Here is a 12421-nt window from a genome sequence, read left to right as displayed (position 1 = left end):
TGGGCCCGTGAGCCGTGGCCGCTGCGCCTGCGCGTCCGGAGCCTGTGCTCCGCAACGGGAGAGGCCACAGCAGGGAGAGGCCCGTGTATCGCAAAAAAAAAAAAAAAAAATTCTGATCACAGGGTAACTTTAAGAAAAGACATTATAGCTATTTTGAGCCAACAGATGTTTGGAAACATTTAAATAATAGTACAAAGCAGAATTACATAGATTATGTCACAATTCTTTTTTACTGTTTCCAGTTCTTTACATTAAAAAATAAGCTTGTATAAACAACAAGGACCTACTGCATAGCACAGGGAACTATATTCAATATCTTATAATAAACCATAATGGAAAAGAATCTGAAAAAGAATATATATATATATATATATATATATATATAAAACTGAATCACTTTGCTGTACACCTGAAACATTGTAAATAACTATACTTCAATTTAAAAAGAAAAAAAACAATTCTGAAAACACAGAAGAGGAGCCTTTGCACAAAAGATAAGCAGGCTAATACTGCAACAACAAATGGAATTAGCAATCTTTTAAAATATAACACTTGGTAAGTACAAAATAATGCATGTCACGTATTACATTCCAGGGTATAAGAAAATACTTCCAATTTGACTGTTCGATTTAAGAGCTAGAACATTACTGCTATATCTTCTTCTGTATTCCTTCTCCACCCTAACGTAACTACTTATTTTTATCATTCCCTTAATTTCTTTAAAAAAATCATTTTGAATGTGCCCCTGAATGATATATTACTTATGCTTACTTTTAGCTTAATAAAAATGGTATCATTGTATATATTCTATACAACTTGCTTTTTCACTCAATATTGTTTTCTAATTTATTCATTTATACACTGATGTTTATTTGCCTATTTTCCATGGATTCATCCTGTTGTGCTTTTACTAATTTCTTAAGTTGGCTATTCTGCACAGACTTTCTTCTTTTCAAATATAAGCATTTAGGTCTATACATGTTTCTTACTTTCCACGTATCCCACAATCTTGACATTCTACATTTCAGTATCATTCAGTTCTAAGTATTATTGAACTCCCATTAGACTTTCTTCCTTGAAGTTGTTTCAAAGTATGATTATATGTTATGAAACACATAGTAGTTTCTTTTCATTCATCATTTCTTTTTATTCATGATTTGCATCTATTCATACACAGAATTAGGGGATACTCTTCTTCAGTTTTGTCCTCTGTGAGATTCCCCACCCTTTTCAGCTCCCAGACCCCCTCTTCCCTGTCTATAAAGACAGGATTTCTCTCCACGTGTTGGCCACCCATACTGCTGCCCGGTTGCACAGGCTCAGAGTTCATTCTCAGAGTAAGGCAGTGAGAAGAGAGGAAAACGCAGCCACAAACTCTTTGGTCCACAGACACCTCTTTCCCCCGTCCTCTGGCCAGAAAGATTTTCTCCCAGCTCCGGACTACGCAGCACTGAGGGCTGGGTGCAGAGAGACAAAATTAATGAGGGCTGCCCACTCCCATTTTCCAGCCCAGAGGGGCACCTTGTCCTGGTCGTTTGGCCAGAAAGACAGGGTTTCTCTCTGAGACTTTGTTGCAGCACCACAGCCCAGTTCTGCATAGGGACCACTCTCAGATAATAAAAGAGATGATAAAAGAGAGAAAAAAACAAACCAAGAAATTCACCCCCAAGCAAGTCATTCTTCAAGTTTTGGTACCCCTCCCCAATCCTCCCACGAATGGTAACTTTTCAGAGTCTTCAGGTTGTTGCATTTTGTGTTTTGTCTAGAAGTCTTCATTGTAAGCAACGGGAGGCAAAGGCTGCACTGACTCCATCTTCACCAAGCCCAGAAGTCCCATCCCTTACTTGTTACTGAGCTTTTTTTTTTTACTTTTTTTTTTTTTTTTGCGGTACGCGGGCCTCTCACTGATGCGGCCTCTCCCGTTGCGGAGCACAGGCTCCGGACATGCAGGCTCAGCGGCCACGGCTCACGGGCCCAGCCGCTCCGCGGCACGTGGGATCCTCCCGGACCGGGACACGAACCCGTGTCCCCCGCATCGGCAGGCGGACTCTCAACCGCTGCGCCACCAGGGAAGCCCTGAGCTTACTTTTGATTAAAATTAGGGAGTTTGTAACTTTCCAGTATCTAGTTTGTATTTTAGCTGAGGGTCCTTCCTAGGTAATCTGATATGACTCAGAAACAGAAATCTCCCACTTTCTTTTCTAAGGACCACAAGCCATCTTTTAATTTAATAATACATGTCAGACATTTCCAGTCAACATTTCTCTATAGTTCCTTAGGTCCATTCTCTTCACTTAACAACAGGTATTTGGGGGGAACCTCCAATGTTGAAGAACTATGCTAAATGCTAGGAATATGGAAATAAAGAAGATAAACGAACTCTGAGGCATCCACAGTCCAACAAGGAAACCAGACACTTAGCATGAGCTGCCAAGGCTGTGAGAAGGCTGTGATGGGGTGTCACTGAAATGTCCTGATAGCCGTGGGCTCCTAGTTCCAACTCAAGTGGGGTCGGTCAAAGAGGGCTTTAGAAAGGAGATAATAAATCAGCTCTTGAAAGATGAGCAGGAGTCCACCAGGGGAAGGGCATTCAAGATAAAGCAAATAGCGCAAATACAGGCATAAAAATATAAATGCAAATGGCAAGACAGCCAGCATGCTCAGAGTAAAGGCTGTGATCTGAACTTGGAAATCAGATTTTTCAGGTTTTATTCATCTCTACAAAAGGAGCTTTTCTTTTTCCAGAGATTACTTCACTCACTTCAAAAACCTATCTCAGTGGCTTCCTTGGTCATGCAGTGGTTAAGAATCTGCCTGCCAGTGCAGGGGACGTGGGTTCAAGCCCTGGTCCGGGAAAATCCCACATACCGTGGAGCAGCTAAGCCCCTGGGCCACAACTACTGAGCCTGCGCTCTAGAGCCCGCGAGCCACAGCTACTGAGCCCTCATGCCACACCTTCTGAAGCCCACGTGCCTAGAGCCCGTGCTCCACAGTAAGAGAAGCCACCGCAATGAGAAACCCGCGCACCGCAACAGAGTAACGCCCGCTCGCCACAACAAGAGGAAACGCGCACAGCAACAAAGACCCAATGCAGCCAATAATTAATTAATTTAAAAAAAAAAAAAACTCCCTCAGGACACCATAATGATCTTTCTGATATGAAACACAAACACAACTTGCATACACACTGATGGAATCTTTTTTTTTTCTGACGACCAGTGGGTCTCCTTTTACTTTATATTTCTGTACATACCTAGATAAGTAGTATCTCAGCTTTTACGTGCATGGTAAATATACATGTATCATTCCTGTTTTCCATTATTAATGCTGTGGATATTTTCATGTTTTTCATTTTTTTGTGTGTGTGTGCTACGCGGGCCTCTCACTGTTGTGGCCTCTCCCGTTGCGGAGCACAGGCTCCGGACGCGCAGGCTCAGCGGCCATGGCTCACGGGCCCAGCCGCTCCGCGGCACGTGGGATCTTCCTGGACTGGGGCACGAACCCGTGTCCCCTGCATCGGCAGGCGGACTCTCAACCACTGCACCACCAGGGAAGCCCCATGTTTTTCATTTATAATCTTCTTTATTAAGCAAAGAAAATTCTGCATCCTCGGCTCACACTCATTTCAAAGCCTGAAACACAATCCATGAAAAATTGCTCTCAGAGTCATGGTCACACTTCAGTGAGTTAAGTAACATCGAAAATCACAAGGGCTCCACTGTCACACACTGATGTAATTTTGGCGGCTGCACCTTAGTTGGTTTTATTTTGTTACTTTTTCAACATCAGTAAAAATCACATTTTTTCTAAGAATGGACTGGGACCAATGTCAATATGTAAGACAGGAATCTTTCTGAAGAAAATGAAAATTATCCACTTACACTAGAAATACTTTTCGATATTGTTAGACAAATATATTAATATTCTTTTCACCTCTTTTCAAATGAATTAGGACACCAAAAGGTGAATAAAAATTGGGAAAGCATCCACAAGCATTTGTTTAAATCTCTCTTATTCATTTTTGATTACATAAATTAATCCTATTAAAGTGGTACTATGAAAAGGTATTTTACGATCCCTGTGGAATTCGATAAGCACACTCATTGGTTAGGGCTGCCATAACAAAGTACCACAGACTTGGGCGGCTTAAACAGGAATTTATTGTCTTGTAATTCTGGAGGCTGGAAGTTCAAGATCAAGGTGTTGGCAGGGTTGGTTTCTCTCTCCTCCACTTATAGATGGAGATGACCATCTTCTCCCTATGTCCTCACATGGTATTTCCTCTACACATGTCTGTGTAACTTACCTCCTCTTCTTATAAAGACACCAGTCCTATTGGATTAGGACACTCTCCCAATGACCTCATTTTAACTTAATTACCTCTTTAAAGACCCTCTCTCAAATAAGTCACAACCTGAGGTACTGGGGGTTAGAACAACATAGGATTTGGGCTGGGGGAGAGTACAAAGTTTAACCACTGGTTGTGTTTGACAAACGGCCCAAGGGAACAAGTCATTTGCATTGGGCAAACTCCGTCCCAAGTCAAAAGGAGACAAGCCTTGTAAATGGGATTTTCTAGGGAACTGCTAGAAACTTCAAATGATGACAGTTCTGAGCCTATGAGGCTTTGAAAGAGCTCCAATCCTGTCCTGACCCCTCCAGGACTTGCTGGACTGCTCTTTTGCACCACGATTGCAGCCTGTTGATTTTTAAGGCTAACGTGAAGCTGAGCAGAGGGAAAGTTAAAATGTCCCAAAGCTCAGGGTTCTTACTGCGATTCAGCCATTTTTCTTGAGCAAACACTCCTGGAGTTCATTTACAGAGTTCTCAAAGAGTTTGCTTAGTCAGTTTCTGCCAGCGTTCTCATTGCTTTCATGGAGGAGAGGGTTTTCCGAGGTCCTTTCTCCATCAGTCCCAACGACATCCTCTTGGCTGCATCCTGTGTTGTTTCTTCATACCTGTATCCCAAGTTTCTAATTCTCTCTTCAGTCAATTCCAGTTGGATGTTAAACCTCTATATAGATTTTAATTTTAATAATTGTATTTTTTTTATTTTTTTAAAATAATAATTGTATTTTTAATTTCTAGTTCCATTTGGCCATTTACACAGCCAGAAATCAAAATCTAGGTGAATTTTATTCTATTTGCCTGTCTCTGTTTTCTAGTCATGTGACAATAAACATATGCTTCCTTGGTGGGAACAAAAGTTTGAAAGCTATTTTATCACCTTTTCCTTTTGACTTCCTGTTTGTACCTCCCTCTGAGCCCACAGAACCCTGTCATCACCTGTCTCCCCCCATCACTCCCAAACACAGATAAAGAGGTGGTAACTCAGAAGAGAAGCGTTGAGAAATAAAAGCAAGATGCTGTTGTTCTTCGCTTTACCATGCCCAATAGCCCTGCTGTACTTGCTTCAGAAGCATGGGGGTGGGCGGACCAAATAATTGGGTCAGTCAGGGAAACACTGAGGAAGGGTAGCATTCAGTTTTGAGGTTCAGAGGGAGAGCAAAATGTGGACGAGGGCTGTATGGGCTCAAACTCTGAGCTGCAGTGGGTCAGTCACTTCAGTCCCTGGCCCTCAACTTCCTTCTTCTAGCCATGAGGAACAGGTGCACTGCTGTGGGAATATTTTGTAGATCTGAACCCTTCTGTGTAAAACCTACATGTGTCCTGTTCTCCTTACCGCACCTGCATTCAGCATAAAGCAATTGCCTAATATATCTTATAGGCTGTCCTAAGGGATAATATACTGACTGGCTGGCTGGATGCTTCCCTGGATGAATGAACACAGGGCTGCAGTAGGACTATGGTGAGTCCTACGTGGTTTTACCTTTGTGGGCCCTTTATTCCATTGAAAAATTTTCTAATTACATTTTTATATAATTATATAATATAAAGTATATACTCTACCTTACATAATATGTAATATACTTTCTATAAAGATGAATATTTTCATGGACCCCTAAAAGCTCTGTGGGCCCTTGGTACTGGACCTACTGAGCTTATGGAAAGTCAGCCCTGAAGGAATGGCTGAATGAACGCTTCCATTTCCTGAGAAGTTTCATAAGAGAAGTCTTCGACCTCAGAAAAAAATGCACCAATGGCATTCCCCGTATTTTACACCAAGCCTGTTGCCTAGTTTCCTTTTCTAAGGAGATGGGTGGGATTTCCCTTGTTCTGCCTTTTCACATTTAACAGGAAGCTATTCCTGACTCCTGGGCTGCGAGCAGTTCATATGGCATTTCTGTGCAAATTAGAAAAAGTCTTCCTGTCTATAAGCAGGAAGGACGGGTGAGATGCGGGGCGACTTTAAAGTATTATATTATCACACGATCTGAATAACCATTTCCACTGGTCCTGGGGAAAGGACAAACTCAGATCAGCATCCCTTCCAACCTCATTTAGGGGACCACAGTAGCTGCCTCTGTGTCACGGCAATGGGAGGGTAAAACAAATCCATGGCCTCCTGCTGAAAGGCAGCATAAGTTTAGTTTAAAATGTCAAATTTCGGGGCTTCCCTGGTGGCACAGTGGTTGAGAGTACGCCTGCCGATGCAGGGGACGCGGGTTCGTGCTCCGGTCCGGGAAGATCCCACATGCCACGGAGCGGCTGGGCCCGTGAGCCATGGCCGCTGAGCCTGCGCGTCCGGAGCCTGTGCTCCGCAACGGGAGAGGCCACAACAGTGAGAGGCCCGTGGACCACAAAAAAAAAAAAAAAAGTCAAATTTCATTCTAAGTCTGTGGCCAAAGCCAAGACTCAAATCCCAGCAGGACTCAGGCAAAACCTCTAAAAGCAGTGTGAGACCAGAGTCAAGACCTCAAATGATCCTGGAGTAAAAAGCGGACAAGGCGTGACCACATGAGTGTGCACCTGTGCGCATGTGCACACATGCTTTCCTGTGTGTGTGCCTGACCTTGCAGGCAAGTGCCTGCAAGTGCCTGGTGTGAGCCAGAACTTTCACGTTGCTCCCTGGGATTCCACGTGGAAGCCTGGGATCTCTACCGCATGCCCTCCTGCATGGTAGCACATGTCTACAACAAGAAAGACACCTACTTGTAGTTGTGGCACCGTTACCAAGTCCAAACTCGAACCGCTCGCCTCACGGCAGGCCAATAAATCAAGAGACGAGTCGTTGAGGCAAGAAATAGCAACTTTATTCAGAAAGCTGGCAGACGGAGAAGAGGGAGGACTAGTGTCCCAAAGAACCATCTTACCTGAGTTAGAATTCAGGCTTCTTTTATACTAAAAAGGGAGGGGGTGTGACTGGTTGTTGCAGACTTCTTGGTGTCAGAATCCTTTGTTCTTACAGCTGTCCATGTAGGTCAGGTCATGATGCCCCTGTAAACCTCCAACAAGACAAACATTATCCTCTGTTCTGCAGCTTTTTATCTCTATAGGAATGGGAAAGTGTTATACCTTTAAGGGTCAGAGCTTTGAGAATGGGCTCTCCTGTATATTTCAGGCTCTAGGCAACATTCTTAACTTGTAGCAAAAGCAATTGAATGCAAGGTTAAAGTGAAAGAAGCAGACTTAATATGGAGTCAGATTTGTTCTTCCCTATTATAGCAACCTATGCGGGTCACAGTCTCAACAGCACCTGCAGCAGCCCTGCCTGTCTCCCTGAGTCCCCTGGGCGATGCAAAGCTCACAGACACACACACTAAAGCCTCCGTTCTCCTCTCTGCAGGGATGACGTGCCAAGCTCGAAGCTCCTACATCACTAGTGAGATCCTCTGGGGGTACCGGTTCACCCCTGTCCTGACGCTGGAGGACGGGTTCTACGAAGTCGACTACAACAGCTTCCATGAGACCTACGAGACCAGCACCCCATCTCTCAGTGCCAAAGAGCTGGCCGAGTTAGCCAGCAGGGCTGAGCTGCCCCTGAGCTGGTCCGTCTCCAGCAAACTCAACCAACACGCAGAGCTGGAGACTGAGGAGGAAGAAAAGAACCCTGAGCAGCAGACGGCGAGGAATGGTGATGTGGCGAATCTAGAGAACGAATCCAAAGTTTAGTCCCCTGGCCGGGCCACCCCTTCTCCTCTCCGCCCACAACCTTCCCTTGTCTCTCATTCTCTTTATTTTCCGTCTCTCTTACTTTGTTCTTTCCTTATATTGAAGTTTGGCATTACCAGAAAACAAATCTTCAAGGTGTAAAATATCTACCTGCCCTCTCAGTTATTCAGATTGACAAGGCAGATTCAGATTGGGTTAAGGTGTCATGTGCCCTCATTTGTGACCCAAGCCTGGTCTCCTCCCTGAATACGACACATTCAAGTCCTAGAGATTTCTGCTACTTACCTGCATGTGTTGTACAATACCAGATCACTCAAAAGAGTGCGTCAGAGTTTACCTGGGATATGATGAGGAAGGTCTCTGGTGCCTATTCATTCATGCAGTGAGACATAGAAGTCGAGCCCTCAGTTTTATATATCTCAATAAATTTCATCTACAGGGCGAGGTGCTTGCCCCCTGCAGGCATTGCAGTTATAGGACCCAGGTGAGGTAATGACAAAATACTGTACATATATATGCCTTATGTAATTATTTTCTTTTGCAGTTAGTAATAAAACCCAGCATGTACAAAAGTACTGTAGAACAAAACTTCTAAATAATGTACATACATGTAAAATTAATGTAGGTTTAGATATATAACTTTAGAAATAAGATTTAAAAAAAAAAAAAAAAAGATTCCCAAAGTACAGTAGGCATTTCTGTTCTGATGTCCTGTTTTCTGGATTTCTTTGGTCCCATTGACCGCTGGCCCTTTAGTGCATGGCGTTTGCTCCGTGTCCCAGACTGGCAGCCATTTGGGTACCTCACTGTTCCCTTTAATTGAATCTAATAAGCCATAGGTCTGGGAGAAGTTTGGAGGTTCAGTAGATGGCAAAACACACCACCAGTATGCTGATATACTGTGAAATGTTTACAAAACTGAGGTCCCTTTTTTAAGTAACAAGACCTCACTGACTAGCCTGGGGCAGAATTTCAGGAGGAGGACATGCTCTGGCATGTCACCAACAATGTGTGTTTTTTGGTTTTGTTTTGTTTTTGTTTTCTGCCACACCTCGTGGCTTATAGGATCTTAGTTCCCTGACCAGGGATCAAACCTAGGGCCCCAGCAGTGAGAGTGCCAACTCCTGACCACTGGACAGCCAGGGAATTCCCGCCAATGATGGGAATTATGTCTTTATGCTTTTCAAGTTAGCTCTCACCCTTTGTAGTACCACAGTTTGAGAAACTTTTCTTCTACAAAACCATTGACTCTCCAACTATTTTCACTCTGTAATCACAGTTAAAAAATGAGACATGTTAAGTTAGTAAAAGATGGTTTGGGTCTAAAGTCATGAAATTCATAATGGCATGTAATGGGCGAAGGATATTGTAATCACTGATCTCACACACCTTGACTCCATCTGGCACTCTCCCTATACCTGGGGGGCTTATCCATCAGCATTCCTTGCATTGGTATTTATTATTATTATTATTATTATTAGTTTATTATTATGAAATTTCCAGAGTTCAATATTTAAAGATTAGATCAACAATCTTCATGACTGTCTAAGAAATCTTTCTAGAGTATGCCACAGGTTAGAAATCAAATCCAAAGTGTCTCCCAATCAAAGAAAACAAAAAGCTACAGCCTTAATTCATTTTAATCTGCAAAGATAAAAAGAAAGAAAGAAGAAAGAAAGAAAGAAGGAAAGAAAGGAAGGAAGGAGAGGAGAGGAGGAGGGAAGGAAGGAATAGTATTTTGTACTGAAAATCTAATTTTCAAAACGAAATCATTTTCAAATGAAAAAAAAAAAGAAAAGGAAGAGAATCTTAGACAAAACCTCAAGGGCAGGTGGAGATTTTGCACTGAAACAGATCTTTCACATTAAGTTGGCCTTTATAAACTGTTTGTTCCCTAACATAATCATCCATCATAAGTATTCATTGACTGGATCCAAGTTCATTTTCTACTTCTACAGCTGCGCTCAGTTTGAGGCTTTGCACCATGGAGGTCAAAGAGCTCAAACTAGCTGTCCCTCCCTGCTGCCCTTGCCTTCCCTGACCAGATAGCACAGGCCTTCACACTGTAGTTTGGGGACCTTGTCTACTAAAAAGCATGTCCCAGAGATAAGGAAAGTAACTCCTCAATTTGACATGGGAGGGGTGGGTCTCTCTTCTCCCACTTCTGACACCTTGTATCAAGACAACTGCTTCTTGGCACTGACCGTATGGAAAACAAAACTGTTGGCCATAACTCTTTCCTTTTGCCAACATTTCACTTTTCACATCGAATATTTGTTGAATCATTTATTCATTCCACACACTCCAAAGAGGAGGTTGTAGTTGAGGAGGAGGAGGGAGCCCCATACACTTCTTGCCAGGCTGTGGGGAGGTACTGTGGCCTTACCTCAGTGTAGCCTTAGGAAGGGCCCTCTTGCCTTGGGGGCGCTATCCCTGCAGCATCACCAGAGTTGCAGGACGAGGCATGGTAGCACAAAGCAAGATCAGCTGGGGCTGCAAAAAATCTGCTAATTTAGTTCCTAAAGACTCAATGGGCCTTTTAAGATCCATTACTAAGGCTTAAAGGACAACACACACCCTGTTGTCTGGTTGGAAGAGCAGTTGGGGGCCATTGAGCACAACTGAATGAAGAGCCTTGACAACCCTTTGGTCAGACACACACGTCAGTTCTGTATCTGTGACAGGGCACCCAGGTGTGAGGTCTTTCCCTATTTCTCACCGTCTTTGGTGTCAACGTGGTTGGAGATGGAACATGAACCAAATCTCATTTTTGTAATGTGAGCCTCTGAATCTTTAAATGAGGATGCTCCAGAAGAACCTTTTATTAGAATGTCCTTATCAAACATGTCTATTTTTCTACAATTATTGATAACACAGTTTAACAGTGTATTTTGTGTCAACTGTTAAAATTTGGAACTGAAAAAAGCTCATTAAGACTGAATTTTCTAAGTAGCAAGTATTGAATGGTGTTTTTCATTAACAGTTCAGCAAAGATGCCTCTACAATTTCTACCCATTCTCTTCCACCATATCCAGGCTCCAATCACTCAGTCACTTTGTTAGCAAATCCAGAGCTATGGAAATAAATAAGCCTATTTTAATGCACCAATACTCATAATCAATGAGGATCACGCTCAACTTGATATTTTGGTCTGTTTGATGGTGTATTTGAGTCCCTTTCCCATAAAATCATGGCAGTATCCATTAGCCAGATAAGAACTTTGGGCTAAAGGGTTGCAGTTTGCCACAGTTGACTCCAGTTTGGAGGAAAGGGCAGACTCAGCTGGGAGCATGACCTCCCCAAGGGCTGACAAGACCCTCAGATTCTCATTTCCACTCACCCCAACATGCTTTCCAACTGGAAGAGCACCTATTTATTTATGTCAGCTTTTATATAACTGATAAAATTGTTTATGTCTTTGGAGGTCCCATGGGCAAACTATACTCTTTTGGATTAACACCTTTGCAATCACTGTAATGTCAGGTCATTACTTTTCCATCCCTAAGAAATATGGCCGTTTAGCCTGGTTGGTCCAATACATAGACACTCTATGTCCAGGAGAAGGAAACCTCTCTTTCCCCACTCCCTTCCTCCATCTGTCCCTCTCTTTTGCTCTTTCCCTAGTTCTCCAGTACCAGATCCATTGATTTAGTTCAGTTCCAGATCCACTGATTTAGTTCAATATCTTATGTTCCCTAACAGAAATCCAGCTACTGTTTCTAAAAAGGTCAATCTATTTCTTAAGCACAATTTTCTCTTGCTGGTTTAACCAAACTAGGGCTCTGAAATGTCTGTTTTTCATTATACTCTAATTTAAAAATTATTTATGACTTCATTTAAAAGCCTAAGTTTTCAAGTCTCCAAGCAACATTCTTATGTTTTCCCTTGCTACATTTTCTTACATTTCAGGTTTCTTAATTTTTCCCCTTTGCTTTTTTATTTAGATTGAAGCCAGTATCTTTGGGATGTTCAGAAACTGTTTATAAATATGGGAGCTGGTGGACAGAGAAAGAGACTCTAAAACTTCCACTAGAAAACTACTTTAACTCAGCAGAATAATGTGAAATCATTTGCTTAGCTAAGTGATACAAGATTTAAAATATATATATATATATATATATTCATAGTCATTTCCAAAACAGCTTGCCAAGAGTCTGACTACTTTACAGTCTTTCTTTCCTTGACTTGGGTGATACTCTATGTGATTCAGAAGAATCATAAGAGTAGTTGAAGATTAAATGTCCTACATAGATGGTAAACATTATCTTCTATGGTTTCATTTCAATGGATGGCTATAAAGTCAAAAAACATAGGTAACATATACATAATAGATGATTCATTGATATTGCATTACAATATAATCAACTAATAATACCGTGTTTCTAGACTCTATGGCCACCCTGCATTT

The 12421-nt window shown here is 42.3% G+C and overlaps 1 protein-coding gene across 1 annotated transcript in view; it reads left to right on the top strand.

Moving 5' to 3' along the window:
* KCNJ6 (potassium inwardly rectifying channel subfamily J member 6) overlaps positions 1-11833 on the top strand; it is a 292133-nt gene extending 280300 nt beyond the window's left edge. Inside the window, exon 4 of the mRNA XM_059063976.2 lies at positions 7688-11833. Within this exon, the coding sequence (XP_058919959.2) occupies positions 7688-8013 (326 nt within the window). The 3' untranslated portion in view covers positions 8014-11833. The remainder of the gene's footprint in view (positions 1-7687) is intronic.
* Positions 11834-12421: the final 588 nt, after the last annotated feature.

This window comes from Kogia breviceps, chromosome 5, assembly GCF_026419965.1.
Source record: "Kogia breviceps isolate mKogBre1 chromosome 5, mKogBre1 haplotype 1, whole genome shotgun sequence".
NCBI lineage: Eukaryota > Metazoa > Chordata > Mammalia > Artiodactyla > Physeteridae > Kogia > Kogia breviceps.
Note: the sequence above shows the minus strand (reverse complement) of the source record. Positions and strands in the feature narration are given on the sequence as shown.